Raw genomic sequence first — 22740 nt, 5'->3', positions numbered from 1 at the left:
CCCCTCCCCATGGCCACTGCTCCTCTCTTATAGAGCCTCGTTTATAAATGGAAAATCACTGGAGTAAAATACATTTGATAAGTGAATGGTGTATATACTTAATGGCAACACATTTTATAGGGTTAGTCCTTCTTATTTTCATTTTTTACTGTTGTAGTGGTATTCATATCACTGAATGTATCCTTCTGTGCCAAGCAGTCAGAGCTTGCCAGACAGGAAATATAGCAACAAAAGAATGAATAAATATAGGAACATGGACAACTTAAGATTTTTTTTTTATATCACACACAAAGGTGAACCTGTATGCTTAATTACCAAGAGAGTAGAATTAGTAGGCCACGGAGAAACAGGTAACTCAGGATGCATAGGACAAAAGTAGGAGGAAGAGGGGAAAACAGAAGGATAAGAGCCCTTTTGATTGCTGAATAGCTTGTGGACAAAGAGGTGCACTGGGTGGGCCTGGGGAAGATGGCTCAGTGGTTAAGAACACTGACTGCTCTTCCAGAGGACCCAGGTTCAATTCCCAGCACCCACATGGCAGCTCACAACTGTCTATAATTTTGTTCCCAAGGGACACCCATGGCAAAACACCAATGCACATAAAATAAATAAATAAAATTAATTTAAGAAAAGAAGTGCAGTGGGGCCAGGCGGTGGTGGTGGTGGTGGTGGCGGCGGCACCACACACCCTTAATCTCAGTACTCAGGAGGCAAAGACAGGTGGATCTCTGTGAATTTGAGGCCAGCCTGGTCTACAGAGTGAGTTCCAAGACAGCCAGGGCTGCACAGAGAAACTCCATCTCAGAAAAAAACAGACAAACAAACAAAGAGATGCAGTGGCCATGTTATCTGCCCTCAGTTTTCTGCAGAACTCAGACCTGGTTTTAGTCCATTTGATCTAGTTTCTGTGGGTTGCTGTCAGCAGTCAACTTCAGGCCTTTAACTGTCATCTCTGTAGCTCATCTCAACCATCTTGGGAATTGGAAGTCACCGTATGAATTGCAGAACTTTTTCTGTTCCCGGGAACTGGGGAATCCCATGGAAAGACCTGGCTGTGGTAGCCCCACTGCCAAATGCCAGTTGTGTCAAACACTTTTTAGATGAGAAATCAGTTGTTTTCCTGTCAAGTATTCAAGATTACTAACTGTGCATGTAGTTCCAAAAGCTTGTTCCAACTCTTTTGATTGTGTGTTTGTGTGGTGTGTGTGTGTGTGTGTGTGTGTGCCTGTATATAGGTGCACCTAGGTGTCATTCCTCAACTTTCATCCACTTTCTTTTTTTTTTTTTTTTAATAGACAGGGTATATCACTGGCTGGAATTTGTCTAATAGGCTGGCTGTGGAGTCCAAGGGATCCCAGTGTCTGTCTGTCTAGTGCTGGCAATTTTTTTTCATATGGGTGTTAGGGATCAAAATGAGATCCTCTTGGGTCTGTCCTCTCCAAAGCCTCATTTTCCCACCTTTCTGAAAGTGCCTGTTCTAGAGTTCATGCTTGAATTTTGAATGGAGTCGGGAATTAATGATATTAAAACAAAACGACAACAACAAAAATTCCTGCCATTTTGTCCTCAGAACTACTTGCTTTCATTTATTTAGTTACTAATTCAGTTTTTAAGAGTTGTCATATAATGCTGAATTGTGGAATTTATTATAATACCATAGTAGGTTGTTTTCCTTTGACAAGTTTCTGTTCAAAAGTCAGAGCCTTTTGCTACATGAGACAAGCTGTCAATTTAGAGCATCATTAAGGAAGCTTTTTAAAAATCCATTGTGCACTTACTTCCTTTGTTTTTATGCCACGTAGTTTTGCTTGTGGTAAAAAATTTAAAAAGCGTTGTACTAGGCATGGTTTCTACAAGGGTGACACAACTCTACTAGTAAGCAAACAGGAATTTCATAAGCCATCTTTAAAGATAACTTTGGGGGTTGGAGACATAGTTCCATGGTTAAGAGCACCTGTTGCTCTTGCAGGAAACCTAGGTTCAGTTCCCAGCACCCACATGGTGACTCACAGCCAACTGTAACTCCAGTTCTAGGGGATGAGATATGCTCTTCTGACCTCCCCGGACACCAGGCACACATATGGTACACGTACTGTGGTGGTTTGAAAGAAAATGGTCCCCAAAGGGAGTGGCACTAATAGGAGGTGTGGTCTTGTTGGAGGAAGTGTATTGGCAGGCTTTGGGGTCTCTTTTCCCTAGCTTTAGTCAGTGTGACAGTCGGACAGTGGACTTCCTGTTGCCTGCAAGATGCAATGCTCCCTGCCCCGGCACCACAGCTGCCTCCACATGGCCACACTCCCTGCCCTGATAACAGACTGAACCTCTCTCTGAAACCTGAAGCTACCCCAATTACATGTTTTCTTTGAAAGAGTTGCCATGGTCATGGTGTCTCCTCACAGCAATAGTAAACCCTAACTAAGACACTTAATATCAGACCAAACACTCGTAGACCATAAAAATAAATACTTAAAGATAGTTCTGTGATTGTGATGCATCCTGTAATCTGTATAAAACACTGCTTACAGATAGTACTGCCACGTTAACATGGATTGACCTACTAAAGATCACTAGTCACCGATATCTTTCACAAATGTTAAAAGACCTGTGTATCCCCAAGGCCTGTGCAATTAAAAGCATATGCAGAACCATATACTTTTGTAGCCTCAATCATCCCAGTGGTCTGTTATGTACCAGTTTGGACAGATCAACATTGGTTGAAATAGGTCGTTTGACCCTTTAAATTCTTCAGGATAGCGAAGGAGTATTTTCTGCGTTGGGTGATAGCTTTGAAATATAACTGACATGCAGTGAACTTGACACATTTAAACCGTAGACTTTGATATATTCCCACAGACATCCTGGCATCCTCCGCGGAATGGGGAATTCTCTAGGCAGCAAATAGAAATCTCACTGAGAGCTCTAGGACGGGAAGCACTGAGCAGTCGCTTGCGTATCCCATATTCGTGAGGTTGTCACAGGCAGGGCCCCCGGCCGGGCTTGGCCTATCCGGGGCTTTGAGAACGGCTTGACCTGTAATCTGTCACTCCCGATAGGAAATCCCTTCTGCTTTCTCCAAATTCAGTATCTTCCGTAGGAGATCATTAAGGCCTCGCGAGCACAGAGAGCCTTGGACCCCTCCCGCGGGGCTTCCAAAGGCCACGCCTCTCAGCATTCCCGGCATGCCGCGCGCCGGACTTGGGCGGAAGGCGGAAGTACGGGGACTTCCGCTTGGCGTCCTACGCGTGCAGTGCGGTCGTGTTTGTCCGGTGAGTCGCGTGGGTCTGGGTCTTAGTTCTGCTGCGTGTTGGATAGGCCTCAGACCCTCTCCCCGCTGCGGCCTCGGCCTGGCGGGGCGGGGCGAGGCCCGGGACCTTCATGGCGGCGCCAGGCCCCCCCGGGGCTGTGGCTAAGCGTGCTCAGGCCGGCTTAGGCTCGCCCAGTTTAGACAGCCGTCGATTGCTGGCATATTCAGAGGATGCTCACCTCGCCATCCCACGGTGCGCGCGACCCGTGCAGTGTGCAGAGCAGTGGCCCTGGAGTCTTGAGAGCAATTTGCAGACGTAGAACAGTGAGTGTGAAGGTGCTAAGGTGGGCGAGCTGCGGGCTTTCTGCAGACGCCACTGGAGAGAGTGAGGCGAGAGTTGCAGGAGGCGCGGGATGAACCTTGACGCCTGAATACGCGAGGGGAGAAGTCATAAAAGAATTCTTTAAAAAGCCGGGAGGTGGTGGCGCACGCCTTTTATCCCAGCACCCGGGAGGTGGAGGCAAGTGGATCTCTGTGAAGCCCAGGACAGCCAGGGCTACACAAAGAAAGCCAGTCTCGAAAAACAACAACAAAGAATTCTTTAAAAGGCAGAGAGAGCTATGCTCTAAGCTTTGAAAACGTTCACACTAACCACTTCGTGAAAGCATTCAGGACTGAGAGCTGGAGCAAGGCAGGAGAGCAGTAAATAAGTTTATGGCAATTTGTTAACGATTTACAATTTGTCACTGGCCTATAGGGGCCTGACGTTCTTGTGTGCTGTGTGCTCTGCATTGATCCTCACATATGCTAAGCACGAAGACATGGTAAATTATCTTCCATTTGTCCCAGTACTGAAGAGATGACCGCCCGGCCATTTGCTGAATGTGCAGGTGTGTAAATAGTAAACTTTGTTTGTTTGGGTTTTTGTTGACCACCAGGTAAAGCATGGCTAAGAGCTTACGGAGTAAGTGGAAACGGAAGATGCGTGCCGAGAAGAGAAAGAAGAATGCCCCAAGGGAGCTCAACAGACTGAAAAGCATCCTCAAAGTTGATGGTGATACTATAATGAAAGATGTCGAAGAAATCGCAACCGTGGTGGTACCCAAACAGCGCCAAGAGAAAATGCAGTGTGCGGCGGAAGAAGAAGAAAAGGGTAAGCTTATGGGCTTTATTTATTTCGTTAGAGAATGAATTGGTTTTCTCTTATGCCCTTCCTCCCTTTTAAACTGTCTTCTTTCCATCTCTGCTTGTCCCTAATCTCAGACCCAAATGGGGACAAATGGCTAACTGTGGTACCTATTAGATACCAGAGTGCTTGCTGGCTCCTCTAAGCTCTCCTCACCCCTCTCTTTCCCCTAAACATCTTCACCTCATGGTCTTCCCTTCCCCCAGCTTCTCAGTCCTATATATATCACCCTTCCGTTTCAGTCTTGGTGTCTGTCTGTCTCTCTCTCTGTTTCTCTCTTGACTCCTCTGCTTCCTCTCTGGCTCTACTCCTCCTCCTCCCATGGCCTGGTTCAGTCTGCTGGCCATGTTTAGTCTACCACTTTCTTCCCCTACTCTGCATTCTTCCAGATGTCTCTGGCTGTATGCTCATATCTACAATAAGAAATTTCCCCTCAACCATACCATGGAATGATCATGTCCTCACATCTAAATGTTTAGATGTGCCGGTTACGTTCACATCTTCATTCTTTGAATACTTGTATTTCTATCAGAGATTCTGTGCTAAGCTGTTTCAAAGTCAGTGCTTGGGAATGAGTGTGTCTGGGTTATTTAATGGATCTTCAGCTATTATGTAGCATCCTGAATGCCCCAGGAATTGACAGTACTATAGGAACAAGCTTAGGAGAGCTAGGACGGTTCAGCCAGGACCTGGGCAGGTGAGAAAGGTTTTCACTATTCCTCTCAAGAGCCGGTTCTCATGCTGTGGATCCCACACACCTGTGTTATTACCCTGAAAATCACAGAATCCCACTTTGTGTTGGCATAGAGACCTCTGTGTATTGTTAACCATTGTTTAAGTTTAGAGGCTATACATACTACTGATTTCAGCAAAGGAAAGGGTAACTTTTGTTTTTCATGTCCCAGTTTGGCAGCAAGCTAAATGAAGCACTCATAGTAGCCATTCTTAAAAAACAAGAGTGTGTTTATGTCTTCAAGGAGAACAGTGTTCGTAACTCTTCTTATCCTAGATATAAGCACTCCATTCTTCCAGAGAAAAACCTTCTATTTGTTGTATTGTTTCTGTCAGTCTGCTTTGTTTCAGCTGCCCTTGAGAGATTTGAAGCACCTGTTTTAACTTGCTGTGTCCCTTTCATCACACGTACGCACCTGTGCTCATCAACTTTTTTCATTGCTTTAGTTTTACATGACATGGACCATTTTAATATCTGTGGTAGTGGCATTTAAGTACAGTCATGATGTTTTGCAACCAAAACGTGTAGTTCCAAAACATTTTCATCCCTCTAAAGGGAAACACTGTGCCCATTTAGTAATTTCTCTTCCTCCAGCCCAAAACTGACAGCCGCTAATGATTTTCTGTTTATGGATTTCCTGTTAGAGCTATAGTGTGTCAATGGAATCTTACAATGTGTGAAATTTTGTGTGTCTCTTTTCTAACTTGTCCCATTTAAGTCCTTTGTGTGTTTTTAAATTTTGTCTCTCTGGGGTCTGAGTTCTTTATTAATTCTGGACATCGGGCGCCCATGCACTCCTGAGTCTTTAGGTGATCCTTTATTTTTCATCTCTCTGTTGTGTTCTATTTCCTTGAGTTGATCTTGTAGGATCTTAATAACTATTACATTTTTCTGCTTCCAAAAGAGTGTTATTTTTAACTTTGACTATTCCTTTTCTTTTTTTCTTTTTTTTTTTTTTAACAGCTTCCTGCTCTTGTTGGGAGTACTGTTTGCTTCTGTAATTTGAACAGCAATTCGAGAGCATTGTTTATTTTTTTCCCACACCCTAGCTTTCACCCTTGTCTCCTTCATGCTCATCTAACCCCCTTTTCACGTGCTTGAAGGGGTGTTGATATTTCAGTGGGGCATAGAAATGATGAGCAGCACAGGTGGTGGAGGAAGCATGGAGATTGTAGAGAAGAATTCTCTCATTTTCTGCCTGGAGAATGTGTTGGTAGCCTCGTTTTTTATGATACTTGAGAAGCTCAGTGAAGTGAAGGTGAGGGGGGTCTTCCTATTTAGTCATGGACCTATCATTAAAGCTTGATGCACCCACCCTCAAGTACGTTTCTCTTCGTGTCCCTCTTGTAGCTGCCTACCTAGTTTCTTAGACCAAAAAATCCAGCCATCCTCTCTCACTCCTTTATCCCAGGTCTAAACCAGAGCATTGCTTGCTCTGCCGAAACTTCATGGCCAGCAGTTCCTGCCCATGCCTTGATAACTAGCTTTTTTACTTCCCTGTCTGCTCATTCTCCTTTCTTATTCTATATGTCAACATTGTGATCTGTAATCTTTTTAAAATACAAATCAGATGTTGTCTCTTGCTTGCTCAAATGTAACTTTCGGTACTGAAGGGGTAGCTCAGCTTGGAGCTCTTGCAGAGTTCAGGTCCCAGCATCGACGTCAGGGCTTCAGGACCCACTGTAACTTCAGCTCTGGGGGATCTGACGGCACACTCCCTTTTCCTCCACGGGCACCCACACATACATGCACCCACAAGTGAATTTGGGAACATACTATAACTATGTTTGACATTGCTGAAGGTGTCAAGGATGCTGTAAAAGGTTTTCCTTTTCTTGATTTCAGACTGCTGCATTCCTGTGCTTTCACTGGGGGGTGGAGGGGTCATGTATGACTGTTAGTAGCTTTTCATTTTATTTTTATTTTTAATTTAGATGACATGAAAATGGAGACTGAAATTAAGAGAAACAAAAAGACTCTTCTAGACCAAAATGGACAGTACCCAGTATGGATGAACCAGAGGCAGAGAAAAAGACTGAAGGCAAAGAGAGAGAAAAAACGGGGGAAAAGCAAAGCCAAGGCAGCCAAGGGCCTGGCCTGGTAGTCCCTTAAAAACTGGAAAGCAGGCTGGGCAGTGTTGGTGCACTGCACTTGGGAGGCAGAGGCAGGCAGATCTTGAGCTGAGGCCATCCTGGTCTACAAAGCAGATACCAGGACAGCCAGGACTGTTAACACAGAGAAACCTGTCTTGAAAAACCACAAAACAAAACAGCAACAACAAAAAACTTGGAAAATATTCATGGGAAAGAAGTTTGCTTGTTAGGAATGTCTGCACTGATTTCAGCTCTCACTAAATGGAAACTGTTTGTTTTCATATGTTAGTTTGGTCTTACATCTGTAATTCAAAACCAGAGTAATTCATTTGTTTTGCGGGAACTTGAATAAACTATCTTCTGTGATGAAAGAAAATTGGATGCTGCCTGATGTTTGAGTATTATTATCAGACACCACAATCTTGTGAGCATTACTGTGGTTATAATTATAATCAATGCCTCAGATTAAACATGCTTATACAAACAAAATTTGGACAAAATCTAGTATATTGTCATATTTTAAAATGGGGTCAAGGGGCTGAAGAAAGGGCTCAAGTTTAGAGCACACACTGCTCTTGCAGAGGACTCCTGCTTCATGTTGAGTGGCTCACAGCAGCTCCAGGGATCCACCCTCTTCTGGCCTCCTCCAGCATCTTCATTAATATGCGCGAGCTCCCCACACAATCACAACTGAAAAACAAGTCTTGAGAAAAAGGATGTCAGTGAATCTGTATCGTACAAGTAGTGTTTACTTGGAGTTGTTATTTTTATAATTCATAACAAATGATATTTTGTGTGTAGGTCCTACAGTTTGAGATTTTCTTTTATATATCTTTAAGGTTTCCAGCTGCTGAGAAGACCAGATACCTTTCATTTAGGTGGTCTATAACATACAGATTAGTGTGCCTTTTAGGTAATTCAAATATCACGGGTTTCTCTGAAAACAAATGTTCTTCAAGTTCTTTTTGTTTGTTTTTTTTCTTTTGGTTTTGTGTTATGGGGTTTTTCTGTGTAGCCCTGGCTGTCCTGGAACTCTGTAGGCGGACCTGCATAAATCCACCTCTCTCTACTTCCTGGGTGCTGGGATTAAAGGTGTGTGCTGACGCCACCACTCAGCAGTGTTGTTCAGTTTTTTATTGTGTAGCTTAAAATAATAAAGTGCAGCATTTCCCAGAATGTGTTATTCAGAATCAATTTCCCTAGATGTTTGATGTATATATATCCATCCATCCATTTGGTAAATGGCCCATACTTAAACACAGGTATTAACTTACAAGTGTTAGTGTTAGTATTGTTTTATGACGAGAGCTAGCATTATAATGCATAACTACTCTTCTGACTCTTTATGGACCAATAAGATGAGTTTTAGTTGAATCTATCTCAGCATACTTTAATTTCAATCATTTAATCTAAATTTAGCATTCCATCTGAAATTTCATTCTAGTCAGAGTCACGACCCTATGTGTTGAAGAAAACAAGGGACTTTGCAAATATCAGGAATGCTGAGAGCTGTGTGGCTGCTCAGAAAAAAAAAAAAAGTTAACTTCACAGGCGAAAAAGAAAAATACATTAGAGTAAGATTACTTGGCCCTGAAACCATAAACTGCCAAGCACACTGCTGAGCGTGGATATGACCAGGTGCTACAGAAGTAAGCTACAAAATGATGTTGGATGCTTAAAATTAGCATAATAGGCCTTCCTCAATTTACTCAATAATTCATCAGAAAGTTAGTGAATAATTTCAAAATAAAATACATTTTTCTGAAGGCAGCAACAACCAAACACTGGTCTTCCATGGATACAAAGCTCTGAGTTTGATCCCAGTATTGACAGGTGAAAAGAAAGGGTTGGAAGACGGGTAGTATTCAGTCTTTGTTCCTTTTTGTTGTAGTTGTCAGTAACTTTGGGAGGGGGAAATAGATAACACAAGTATGTGAAATAAGATGCTGCCGACAGTAGAGCACTTACACTAGAGTCATTTACCCTCTTTGATCATAGACTTGTCTGTGTTAATGCTGCACCCTTAGTTTTCATTTAGTTTTAGCAGCATCTGGATTGCTGAAGTTGAAGACACCACTTCCAGGGATCTATATACATTTTCCCTGTAGCTCAAATTTGATAACAGTGATAGAAGCTTGGAACACCCAACCAGGGCCTCTCCATGACATTAGGTTGTTCACCTACTGTTGGTTGTGACATTTGGTCATTCCAGTTTTAATGTAAAAGTTAGAGACTAAGGAGATAGCTCTGCTGGTAAATGCTTACTGTAAAAGCATAAGAGCCCCAGTCTGGATGCCCAGCATCCACATACAAAGCCAGGCCCAAGAGCATATGGCTCCATACTAGGGAGACAAGCAAGAGGGTTCCAGGGTGTAGGCCAAGGTCAGTCAGTGACAAATCTGAAAAAATGTGAACTGTGTCTTGAGGCCAGCCAGTCTATGCAAAAGAATGGGCTCGTCTTTAAAAGCAGTGTCATGAAAAAGCAGTTGAGAAAAACACCAGTTGAGACTGCCTGCTCCCAGCCTCACTTTACCAAAAACACTATCAAAAATGTGTGGGAGTCATGTTCTAGTATGGCATGGTCTCATGGCTTCTGGAAAGGTGACTGCTGTAGAGAAATTACTACCTTCCACCCTGAGTGGGTCTCAGCCCCGAGTTCCTGGACTGTGATGCTTTCATCTCCGATTTTGTCCGGACATCTAGAATGGGATTCCAAAGTCAGTTCAGGGATATGATCAGCTCTTTGTCGCTTTGTTTCAAAAGGCAAATACATGGAGAAGCAGTGTCGTTCTTTTCTATAAATAACTTCTTTTTACCAATTTGTCTTTGATGCTTTTGGGAGAATTGCTGTGGAACCACCAGGGGGTGCTCAAGCCAAGCAGCAAATAACTTGGAATTAGACTGAGATACATTAGAAACAGAATGGAACTATTTTTGTTGCTTTTAAAGAGATTAAATATACACAAGGCTAATAAAAATGTACGTTTAAAATTATTAGCTCATTTAATTCAGAAACCTTGTGATTATGCTGTTAATGTTACCTATACTCAAGGAAACTGAGGCACAGGGATCACGGAGCTAAAACTAGGACAGCTGTTCCAAAGAAGGCATTCTCAGAGAGAAATGGTGATCCTAGGGTAGAGTACTTGTAACTTGGTTTAACCCGTGATGGGATCGGGTTGAGCAGCCTCACGTTAGATAAAGAGCACACTTTACTAACTAAATGATTTATAGAGCCCTTCTCAATCCTCTAGGTGGAAACCAGACTGAATTTCTTTAGGTAACACTTCATTAGAAATGTATTAACTGATCCAAATGCGGGTGTAGGCAAGGTTTATAAGTGATCAGTTTGTTTTTAAGACAAGGTCTTGTTATGTAGGCCTGGATAGTCTGGTACTCATAGATCAAATTGATCTAACTTGCAACAATACCTTGAATCCTGAGTCCTGGAATTACAGGTATATACCACCATGGCAGAAAGTTGGCCACATGTTGTTCGATTGCTGTGACGCGAACGCAGATACATAGTTTTCCCCATCAGTGCACATATTACTTAAAATATACAGTAACTGGAAAGAAACTGAATGTCAGGTGGTGGTGGCACACTCCTTTAATCCCAGCACTCCAGAGGCAGAGGCAGGCGGATCTCTGAATTCAAGAACAGCCTGGTTTCCAGGACAGCCAGGGCTACACAGAGAAATCCTGTCTTAAAAAAACAAAACAACAAAAAAAAGTAGAAACAGAATGTCTTCAGAATTTATATCCGTGTAATTGTGATATGATTCTTAGGAGTCGGAGAAGAGAAATGAACTAAGTATAAATGGTTAGATTCAATGACTTGAAATGTCCTGCAGGAGAAAGTGAAGGAGGATGATAGGTGGCATAGAGTAGTGAAACACAAGAACAACTGGGGATCTAAAGCCCTCAAGGAATTGCCAAATGCAGGCAATCCCCAGCTGTAGTGCAGACATTAAGCTGTTGGCCTATCTTACCAGGGAAGGACAATTAGCAGAGAGTGATTCAAACTTGCACTAGCCACACACAGTTCTCCAGTATTTTCTATCACATAAAATCTTCATTGCAGTAGACACATACCACTTTTATAAGAATATGTTTGCAGGTGTCAGGGGACTTTCAAGTACTTACACTACACCAAAAGCCACCTTGCATCCCCAGGGCCCTGTCGGCCTCATAGAGGTCAGGTTCGATTCCATTTATAAAAGGAACCATAAAATTTACATTGCTTGAGATAGGGAGAGAGCTCCACAGATAAGAACCTTTGCTATGAAGCCTGAAGACCCGAGTTCAAATCCCTAGTACCTATAAGCCAGGCATGGTCTCGTGATGATAATTTCAGTGATGTGGGAGCTGCCAACCTAGCTCTATGTTCAATGACAGACCTATTCCAAGGGAATAGGTAGAGGATGATAGAACAAGACACCCAGTGTCCTCCACTGAACTCTGCTCATGTCCACAGGCATGTGCCTGTGTGTGTACACCACACAGGCACACATGCACACACACACGTGTACACAGTACATAGGCAATTGCCAAAGTTTTATTTTTTTCACCTACTTTAAAGCAGAGGGAAAATACAGTGTGATATCAAATAAGACTCAGTTGATGAGATCATACAAAACATTTAAAAATGCTTATTCTTCTATATGTCTCACACTGATTATTGAATCTGTAAAACAATGCTGAGAAGTTAATATGTTTGTCTGTGGTTTCCAATGAGGGGTTTGAAGAGAAAATGTTAAGGGTCATGCAAGTGCCATGCTGTCCTCAGTGGAGAATGAATATCTAGAATGGAAAACTGCAGACAGACTGATCCCATCTCCAGAGGAGCCTGTATCTAGGATGCCACCCCTGGCCAGGTGAGGCTGGGTGGCTGCTTGGTTGGGATGTAGCTGAAAGATTTAAAACATTGGGCTTTCAGGTTAAAAGCAAGCTCTTACATTCAACCCTAGAAATAACATATAGAAAGTTGAAGTTAACATATTTTATGCCTATTTTACTCCCTCCAGTCTTTTGGCCTTCCATGATTATAAACTTCAGTATCTTTATAGTGAAAAAATTACAAAATATGAAGTCTCCTTAATTTCATTAATGTTAAATCTGGTACTCATTCAACTAAGCTCCCAATTAAAGCTCTGTAAACATCTGTTTTAAACAATGGATGGGGTGAAGACTTTCAAATTTCAATCTAAAGGATGGCACAGCTTTCTAATATGTTAGGTTCGTGCATATTGGCTTTCCCTGAAGCGATGGATTGACTTGGCATCATGCTATCTTATGGAACACTTTTTCTCACTCTCGTGTGTGTGTGTGTGTGTGTGTGTGTGTGTGTGTGTGTGTGTGTGTGTGTGTGTGTGTGTATGTCTTTATAGTTTTCAATATCAGCAAAACCTTCCCTTTAAGTGATCTTAGCCGGGTGTTGTGTATCACTGTACAGTAACTGTGGGTACATATGGGGTCTCTGATCCGTGTAATAAAGTACATTTGTCATGGATCTTGTGATCTGCGTACCTTCCAGCCGTTACTTCATAAATCTGTTCCATCGGAGGATTGCTTTGTACAGCCGTGGCTGAAGCTGCTTTTAATAAACTAATATTTTGTGTCTTTTATATGTAATCAACAGGGAGTATTATAGCCTTGTGCCCCTATGGAGAAACATTCCACTAAACTTCTTTTCTCTTGACAATAATGAGAAAAAAAATAGCCCAGGAAAGGCACAGATGTTCATGAACATATGTTGTTTTCTCCTAAAAGTCAGCTGAAGATCTTTTGTATTGTTCCAGATTTAAAAAAAAAAAATGCTTTCAAGAAGAAAGAGTTTGAGATGTGTGATGGGGAGAAGACAGTTACAAATTTCATCGAGAGTCCAACATGGGGTGCTATTTGTCAAGAGTATAAGATGCCTCCCTTCAGTCTCTCAAAGAGTGCTGATGGGGAGCAGAGCTGTAGGCAGTTGGCCAAAGATTGGTCGTTCTCATGACTTCCTATTCAGATATACGCACTGTTTTATTCTTTGTTCTACCCCAAACTTCAAATTAGCGGTGTCTCCAGACAAAGCAGGTATTTAATAATTCAAGTACCAAACACTCCTCCTTGTGCCCCCTTCCCTTGAGTCATTAAGCAGGGGCAGTTGTCTTTCCAGAGTGTAGACGTGTCTGCAGGGTGTGTCAGATGTCTATGTACTGGGCAGTTGGTTATTGACATATGTACAGGAGAATGTTATTGGGGAAAACCTAAAAAGGGAGCCGTGTGCCTTAGGAGAGGTTGGTGTGAATGTTCTTTATAAGGCTATGAATCTTTAAGAAGACTTGTCATGAAGAGAATGGGAACCAGCTGTTCGGATCTCCACCGAGGAAACAGGTTTTGACTATAGCAGATAGGATTGGAGTTAAATATAAAGAAGAACTTTCTGGATGTGTTACTAAAATCCAGGAATATGTTGGAAAGAGGGAGTGAGATGGTCTCTGAGGGAAGGCTAGAACATAAGAATAAGAAACAGAGGCAGGGAGCAAGGGGAGCCTGGCCCTCATTTAATTAGGAAAGGCTCACTTTTCATTCTATCCAAGGGCTCTTAGTCCTTTAGTCTCCTCTCTCACACCCACATCTCAGGTTATGAGGTTTAAAGAAATCAGTATCGAGGTCTTGTCTTTGCCCTGAGAACTTACGTGCTGGAACTGTAGGTCTGGAGGTCCTTTCGATTCTCCACTGAGAGGAAGCACTGGGGTGTGACCAATAGACAAAGACACTGCCTTGTGGTTAAGTTGCCACCGTTGTCACTAAACAGCAAGCATAAACTGTGCTAAGCAGCCTTAGACCGCTTGGCTGGGGGAGGAACACACCTGTGTCCCTGCAGGTTGTGTCTTAGTCCCTGCCGTTTGTTTCGAAGTCCCCAACAAGACAACGGTTTCAAGGCTGGGCTCTAAGAGAAATGGAGCCTTTCGTTTATCACTTTGATTTATTTTATGTCTTTCGGCTTTTGGTTGTTAGCCCATTCCTACCCTCATCTCATCCTCTGTTTTCGCCTCTCTTTAAATATCTCTTTAACATTCCTTTTCCTCCTTCTGTCTGTGTCCCCTACATTGCTTTCTTGTCTTTGAAAATATAGATGTAAAGCTGCGAGTCACACATTTATTTAAGCCAACGAATTTAGGGCTAAGTAACTTTATTTGTAAATTCCCCGTAGCATGTTTGCTGTGGCCCAGGGACCATGATGGGACTAGGTTTCCCGTTTCTGTGTTGCTCCTTCTCCTAGCTGTCTTTCTCTACGTTCCTCTGCATGCCCCTTGCCTTCTTCCCTTCTGAACTGGACTCTGTAATGTTTTCATTCTGCCCTGGGCTTTCATCACTGCCCTTGTTGCCCCCCCACCCCATTTTCTCACTCCCTCTTCCCTTTCCACCCCAATCTCTCCACTAGTTACTATTTATTTCTTATCTTTCCGATTCATTCTCATCCCCTAACATTAACTAGATCCAATATGAATAGAAAATATACAGTCCCACAAAGATAGGAAAATAGACTGGCTGTCTGTGTTTATAAATAAAGTTTTATTGGCATGTAGTTACTCCACATTTGTTCATGCAGTATCTATGGCTATTTTGATGCTATGAAGACAGTTGAACAGCTAGAATAGAGACCTTCCTGTGGCCTGCAAAGCTTACCTTATGCTCTGCCACCCCCCCAAGAAAACAACAACAACAACAAAAAAAAAACAAAGTTTGCTGACTCCTGCTTTAGCATAGTTTCTGTGTTTATTAAATGAAGATTTTACTCCTTATTGAGGAATTGGGGTGAGTGGGAGATATATATATTCTGTGTCCATTCTTTTGTTTTTCTCATTTGGATTCCTGTCCCTTCCCAGATGCCCAACTTCAAGGCAGTCACATCCCAAAGAGAAAAAGATAATGAGGCTCACCCAAAGGGAGGCGGCACTGAATGCTGTCATTTGTGGTAGGTTTGTGTTTAGATGTGTTCCCACCTACCATCTCCAACTGGACTTCATTCAGCCTTCGAATTAAACAAACAAGCAACAAAGAGGGCTTTGCAGCTAAGCTTTTCACAAATCCCACAGCTAATTTTCCTGCAGGTTTACAAACCATTTTTGAAAATGTTAGATGCCAGATGAAGGGCTCTGTTTTAATTCAATACGGCACCTAGAATGCCGGTTCGGGTAACAGCATTCCAGCACAGCTGATTTGGTGGGTGGTCTTGATGAAAATAGTTTACACAAATTCACTTCCAGGCTGGTTTCATTAACATGAAATTAATATGGACTAAAGTAGTCATAGCACCAAGGGCTAGAAACACTCCTGAGATCACCTATTCTAACCCCGTGCTTCTTAACAGATGAGGAAGCTGAGTTCTCCAAGATATTAGCAGTTCATGGGAAAGTCCAGGGACTCTGGTCTCTGTAGTTTCAGGCCAGTCATTTTCTAAACCATAAATCCGTGACAACTAGTCATACCAACAAGAACACAGTGACTAGTGCCAAAATTAATCATGTTTTTTTCCATAAAAGAGCAGCCACTGGGTGAAACTGCAGTGTGTATCTAGTAACCTTTTTATGCAATTAGCAGTGAAACCTTTTCCCATAGTGACTTGACCTCTTTGCCTCACAGATAGCACAATATATTTTGATTTGAACAAAATTAAAATAAGCTAAGCAACAATAAGAAATAACTCCCCTCCCCATCTCTCCTTATGCCTCCTGATAAAAAGCTGAAATTTGTTTTCCTTTACTCATAGTTAATCCTTTTTTGCTTGTCAGTTTCTTTTATAACTTTTGGTATTTTTCTCATAAATGTAGCACATGTATATTATAGAACACTTAAGCATACAGAGAAGCCTAAAATGAAATATAATCATTTGTAATCCAGCCACTACTCACAGGATGTGTGGCTTGTGTTTATGTCTTCACAATTGTCTTAAGACTGCATGTGGTTCTATCGTACTTTCTTAACGTTATAGCCTGAGGATTTCTCCCCATGCCACAGGGGATTCTCCACAAGTCATGTCTGAGGGCTGAGGAGATAACTCCATCTGTAAGGTGTTGTCTTGAGTGCATGAGGACATGTGTTCCCTCCCCAGAACCCAGGTTTAAAAAATTGGTGGGTGTAGTGACACAAGTTTGTAACCCCAGGGCTGGCGGTGGGGAGGGAGGGGATGTGAGACTCAAATGGCAAGCCAGACTAGCCTGCTTGACAGCTCCAGGCAAGGAAGAAACCCCTGCTGCAAGAAAAGAAAAAATGTGGAAGGTGCCTTCCTCTGGCTTTCACATGCATGTGCTCACACATGCATGTACACCACACACACACACACACACACACGTGTTGTTTGAAAATTACATCACATTTTGTCTCAAGTGGGTACTGTACATTTTAGTTGCCTACTTTTAAACGCTTAAGTTTAAAGTTGTCTTTGATTATTGCTATTAAAATACTTCTCTGTAACAGGGATAACCCGCTGTATAAGTCTAATCTTTATTTATGTTCTTGTGGAAGAGCCCTAGAAGAGCACTTACTTCTCATCTGTTTTGCCAAACTGGCTTCCTGAAAGGCTGAAGCCCAAATCCCTCCAGGAATGTGAGTGCCTATCAGAGAACCCTTGAAGTGCTGTCAGTCCAGCAGGGCTTTTGAAACATTCCTGTTCTCATAGTGCTGTCTTGATAGTTAACTTCCCAGACCTAAGCAGAATATATTTGCTTCCTATTCTTTTTTTTTTTTTCCAATTGATATCCTAACCGCTGTAATCTGGCATCTGCCCCCATCTGCCTGCCTGGAAGCTTCAAAGAAATAACCCTTGATGGGATCAAGTGTCAGGAAACAGGGGTTCAAATCCCAGCCCTGACACTACTAGTATGTGACCTTGGGTGAGTAAGTCAATTTCTTTGAGCCCGCTGTCCCAGCTTTAAAGTGGAACTAGTAAAACAGACCTTGATGTTTGAGGCTCTCAGGAGAGATGTAAGAAATGCTTTTAATCTGCCGAGGACCACATGGGGCTTGGTACTGTGATTGAGACTCCTCTGGAGACTAGTGTGTGTGGTAATTATTAGTGCTGTCCACCAAATATTTCTGATTCCTTTTATGCCCATGCTTGAATTTTACATCCCCACCCCATCCATTTGGTTGTGGCCCTGTAACGGGCTTTGACAAGAGTAATACGAGGAGAAATAGCATGTGTCCTATGGGGCAGAATCTTTCTGGAACTAGGCCTTCCTCTTCAACCTCTTGCCTAGCCTCTGCCCATGGAGAAGGGAGAAGCTACAGATAGCTGTTGCTCATGAAACCTAGGACCTGAAGACACGTTATCACGGGAAGAGATGTTCCCCACCAACTGTACACCTGGAGGATAAATTAGACTTTATTTACATCTGAGATACACTCGGGCCTTGTTGGATCTTACTGAACTCTAGCCTGGTAGTTTTGTAGCATTTGATGTTAAATGTCTGTATGCTCCGGGTTGTTTACATATGGGAAGATAAGGTCTTTTCCCCATCAAGTCACTTCATGGACAGGTGAGGTCTCACTGCCTGTGCCCAGACCTTGCTTGTCACCAGGAGGGAAGGGCTGGCTCTCACCCTACTGAGAAGGAACACACATTTTCTTTCAAGCAGAGGTCACTGGGTCTCTGGGCTGTCCCTTTCATAAGACATGGCCATGGCTTGAGTCCTTGTTTCTATCCTGCCTCATCCACTCCCTTTATTTTTTCTCATGAATAGTTTTCTGCCACAGGGTCACAGGTAAATCTGCTCTATCCATGCTGGGTCAACTCTTTTCTTCTTCATACTCCACAGCTAGCACTGTAGGGCAGTGGCTACTCTGTCTTTTCTCCCTGAGATGGTATATACACACACAGAGACACATACACACACACAAACATATATACATATATACACATATATACATATGTATGTACACAAACATATACAAACACACACACATATATACACATATATATGTACACATAGACATAGACATACACGTGTATGTACATACTCACATATAGACATATACACACACATATATATACACATACAAACATACATACAAAAACATATATACATAACATACATGTTGTAGAATATTATTTTAACTTGGCAAAGATGCACTACATTTGTTTATGCTGTAGACTATTACTTTAACTGTGTAAAGGTGTGTTACTTTTTTATGCTGCATTTGTTTAATGAAGTTTATTTAAGGAAGTATGTTTAATTATGAAAAGATGTGTTGCATCTGTTTCACCTTGCCTGCCTAAGGTACCAAATTGATCTAATAAAAAGCTGAATAGCCAATAGCTAGTCAGAGAAAGGACAGGCATGGCTGGTGGGCAGAGAGAATAAATAGGAGGAGAAATCTAGGCTTGTGAAGAGAGGAACGAGAGAAGGAGGAGGAGAGAAGGGGGGAGACACCTGGGGCCAGGAGCCAGGCAGCCCTGCCTCAGTAAGCCAGACATAGAGACAAGAAAGGAAGGAAGGTAAAAAAGCCCTGAGGCAAAAGGTTGATAAGGAGAAACAGGTTAACTTAAGTTAAAGGAGCTAGCCAGAAATGAGCACAAACTAGGCTGAGCATTCAAAACTAATAATAAGTCTCTGCATCATGATTAGGGAGCTGTTTGGTGGCCTAAAAGAAAAAGCCTGGTGTACATACACATACATACACACATATATACACATAGAGATATACATACATATACACGTACATTATACACACACATACATATACACACACATATATATACACATACAACACATGTATATATACACACATATATTTTGATATTTTGATATATATGTGTATATATACAAACACACACCATATATATATATGCCCACATATATTTTTATATATCTGTATATATACAAACACACATATTTGTATATATGTGTATATGCACACATATATTTGTACTATAATGTTTCTAATGAACTTTCCTACTTAAGGCTACAGCTGGTGGCATTAGGTATGTCCCATGTTGTGTAGCCATCACTGCTATGTATTTCCAGAGTTTTTACTTCATCTGAAAGAGAAACTGTACCAATTAACATCAATTCCCCCTTCATGCCCTGGTCCTTTACCTTCCAGTCACCACTAATCCACTTATTGTCTCCAAATCTACTTAGCAAATTCTAAGTGAAGTCCGTGTCCTTTTCTACCTGCCTTCTTTCACTTAGCCCATGTTTCTAACTTTCATTTCCTTGCTGATAGCATTGCTTTTTAACACCAAAGAATCCTCCACCTCGTGAATACACATTGTTTGTCCCTTTATCAGTTGGTAGATGCTTGGATTGTTCCCCTAAGCACATCTTGAGAAGCCCAGCGTCAGCTAATCTAAGGTCCCCATTCTGAGACAACTTTTCCATCCCAAAACTCTCTCAGCATCCACCCCTCATCTGCCTCAAAGTCATTTGCCTAGTGATGAGAAATGGTGGAGGTGACACAGAGGTTGAGGAAAACAAAGGGGGTTTCACAGACTCTCTGGGTGTGGTTCAGGTCTTTTTTTTTTTTTTTTTTTGGCACTTTAAAAGGTATTCCTGGTAAATGATTGCAGTGTCACAGACTCCACATTTGCTGGCATACATGTGTTTCATTTGGAAGGTGAGTGATGTAAGATGCTTGAAGGCCCTCAGTGCCATTCTTACACTGGTCTTTCATGGTTTGATGATTTACCGTCTGGAATTTGGAAAGGTGGCATATTTCATTTCTTTGGCACTGTATTTTCAGTTTCCTCTGGAAGGATAACCATTCTATGGTTTGGAATATCTTACAGTGAAATCAGATAAAGAATACAGATGTCTTGAAGAACTTAAGGCGCATTTGGCACTCCTCAAGATGTTTCCCCTTACTTTCTGTTTCTTCCAACAGCATCTAACAGAATATGATCGTAGCTGTGCTTTCGTTTAGTGCCTAACAAATTGGTTAGTCTATTGATTCCAGCTCTGCAACCTGCCTGCTATTTTTAAAATACATCTGATACTAGAATATTTGAAATAGTATCTCCCTTATGACCACTGATACTGTAATTATGCATACTCACTGCTGATATAAGTTATAGCACATATGTATCAATTTATTTCAACTGTTGATTTTAAGGAAGCTCTCTAGGGGGAGGGTATGAAGTTTTATTCTCTTTAAATATTATCTCTCTTTGTGACAGTGCTAGTTGGCATCTTTGGTTTAAAGCACAAAATATTTTCATGCATGCTTATTGTAGGCTCTTAATTCCCTGAGATTTACAAAGCACAAATATAATCTTAATGTTTGTACTTCATCTCACAGGTTTGTTTTATAACCTCAATAGTTATTTCTAGTTGCAATTCCGTTTCCTTTCTAAATGTGTTAATAAAATGCTTTCATTAGAATTGGCTAGGCTCCAGAATCTGATATGATCCCTCTTCAAGTAAATGATAAAACCTGTGACAATATAGCACTTGGAGATCTTTGGATGGAGCCTAACTATTCAAGTGAGGAAACTCATGGTTCCTTATAGAGTTAAATTAAGGTCAGGCCTGGTTTCCGACACGAAGTTCAGATGTATTGGCAGATCCCCCATGCTTGCATTTATTATACTGTAATTTGGGGCTTAAAGAGTTATATCCAGTCCATCCCCAACATCTGGATAGTGTTTATAACGATCACATTTGATCCTAATGTAATTTTGTTGGGGAATTCACTAGAATTCCTCTGTTGGCTACATTACAACTAAACATGAGATCTGCTAAAATATTACCAAAAGTGAGTGACTATCCACAGAGAATACAAAACGTAGATAGATTTCAACCTTCCGATCTTTCCCCAGACTGTGGCCACGAACCCATCATTTCATCTATCTGGGCTTTCTTGTCTCCATTGATAAAGCGAGAGCAACCCTTCAACAGCAGCCAATGTTTGTCCAGGGTTTTGAACCTTGAAGAGCAGAGAAGGCACAAAACCCTTTCAGAAATGGTTATGGGATGCGTGCAACCACAATGGCAGTGTCACAGACTCCACTGATGGGGGTGACATGATTGACGGAGATTTTTTTTCTTCCCTTTCATTTTCATTTTGATTCAGATGCTATTCCTTGGGGGTCAGGAAGACATCATTTGGAAAGTAGAGCCGAAGGATTGGTTTTAAACCGCCTGCCCCCATCAATGGAAGCCTCAAACGAATCAAGCTGAACCTTTTAAGGGCTGTAAAGGGAGTCTTTAATTATGTGAGATTGACAAGGGGGCATTTGGGAAGTTTGGTGATGGAGTTTCAGGACCTCCCAGCCCTGCCAGCAGGAAGATTATTAGCATATTGTACATCCCCTTCCCACGAAATAATTTTAAGATTCAAAAGGAGACAGATGGGAAGGGAGAAATGCAGATAGGAAAGGACGGACTCTGATGGTCTTTAGAGAGGGGAAATTATTTCATTAAACCTATAGTATATGCTTTTCTGATGCATAGCATATGCAAGTCTATGCAAATTAGTTAATAGCAGTGCAGTCTGAGTAATTTCCATTTCCTTCCTAGCCTGTGACGGGGAATATTCCTTTTCATCAGATTAGATGACATCCTCCTCAAACTTTTGGGGGTTTCGACTTAATTTACCATGCTAAGTAGTTAGGATAATTCGAAATAAAGCAATCAGCGGGCTGAAAAGAATGAAGCCAAACCTCATGTCTGTCTTTGTGATGAGCGGCTGCCCGGCTGCCTGAGCCCCCATAGGGTTTCTCTCTTGTCCTCTCCTCTCCCTGAACCCCAGCATCGCAGACCTCAGCTGGATCTCCAATGACCCTTGTTTTGATGGCACCTTCTCGGATCAATTTCCCATTGTTGGAGCTTGCTTGAGATGTTACATTCCACCAGACCTCCCCCATGACTGTCAGAATTTACAGCCCTGCTCTAAGTGATGGTAGGATGAATTCATGCCTCTTAAAAATCGTTTCCCCTAGGGAGGTCGTGCATTTCCAAAGGGATTTTTTTTGTCAAGGTCTGCAGGGACCTCCGGATATTTTAGATCTCTAGGTTGTGGGCACAGGCAGCAACCTTCCTTCTCAGGCCACCGATGCAACAAGAGTTTCAAAGAAGGCTATGGCAGGAAGGACACACACCTGAAAGGCACAGGCATTTATCGGTGATGTGCAGACAGCAGGGGCAGAGTCAGCCCTTGTTTGGAGCCAGTGTCAGAAGCTTGTTCGGAGGCATAGCTCACAGGCCTGAAGGCCTTGGGTTGCTTCCCAGCCATTCTCTATTGTCTCGCTGGCCGCAGAGTCTGTGTGGTAATGCCTGTAAATGTCCCACAGGTGGCGGTAAAGGGTCTTGAGGAAGCAATTACTTCTAAAAACTGCATCAAGTTACAGTTCAGACTGGAAGAGACTAGTTGGCCTTCTCTTTCAGAGCCCTCTGTTTTATGGGCGGTGGTGTTGGGGTGGTGGTGGAGATTTTAATTGCTTAAACTAATTCCCTATAAAGTGTTAGCAGATGAGATTTAAATATCATCTATA

The 22740-nt window shown here is 42.1% G+C and overlaps 1 protein-coding gene and 1 long non-coding RNA gene across 4 annotated transcripts; one reads left to right on the top strand and one right to left on the bottom strand.

Moving 5' to 3' along the window:
• The first annotated feature begins 3111 nt into the window (after nucleotides 1-3111).
• On the top strand, nucleotides 3112-7632 carry Llph (LLP homolog, long-term synaptic facilitation factor). 3 transcript variants are annotated; one of them, XM_027392316.2, is made up of 3 exons: nucleotides 3112-3266; nucleotides 4183-4397; nucleotides 7098-7632. In XM_027392316.2, exons 2-3 carry the CDS (start codon nucleotides 4190-4192, stop codon nucleotides 7265-7267), a joined length of 378 nt encoding a protein of 125 aa, XP_027248117.1. In that variant the 5' UTR covers nucleotides 3112-3266; nucleotides 4183-4189; the 3' UTR covers nucleotides 7268-7632. The 3 variants fall into 3 exon arrangements, with proteins under 3 accessions (XP_027248117.1, XP_027248120.1, XP_027248118.1); XM_027392319.1 differs by lacking the exon at nucleotides 3112-3266 and adding an exon at nucleotides 3301-3497; XM_027392317.1 differs by lacking the exon at nucleotides 3112-3266 and adding an exon at nucleotides 3301-3568.
• A 120-nt stretch (nucleotides 7633-7752) lies between these two features.
• LOC118238239 lies at nucleotides 7753-10853 on the bottom strand. The gene is made up of 3 exons (XR_004771780.1): nucleotides 10688-10853; nucleotides 9883-9955; nucleotides 7753-7959 (listed from the first exon to the last, which is right to left on the bottom strand). It is a non-coding gene; the product is annotated as an uncharacterized LOC118238239 (long non-coding RNA).
• Nucleotides 10854-22740: the final 11887 nt, after the last annotated feature.

This window comes from Cricetulus griseus, assembly GCF_003668045.3.
Source record: "Cricetulus griseus strain 17A/GY chromosome 1 unlocalized genomic scaffold, alternate assembly CriGri-PICRH-1.0 chr1_0, whole genome shotgun sequence".
Taxonomy (NCBI): domain Eukaryota; kingdom Metazoa; phylum Chordata; class Mammalia; order Rodentia; family Cricetidae; genus Cricetulus; species Cricetulus griseus.
The sequence above is the reverse complement of the archived record's forward strand: the minus strand, read 5'-3'. Positions and strand labels throughout refer to the sequence as shown.

Bases quoted from the DNA above. Each gene is read 5' to 3' on its own strand.
- Llph (XM_027392316.2), top strand. From the start codon at position 4,190: ATGGCTAAGAGCTTACGGAGTAAGTGGAAACGGAAGATGCGTGCCGAG. The intron at 4,398-7,097 runs GTAAGCTTATGG...TTTTTAATTTAG, and splicing joins GGCGGAAGAAGAAGAAAAGG to ATGACATGAAAATGGAGACT.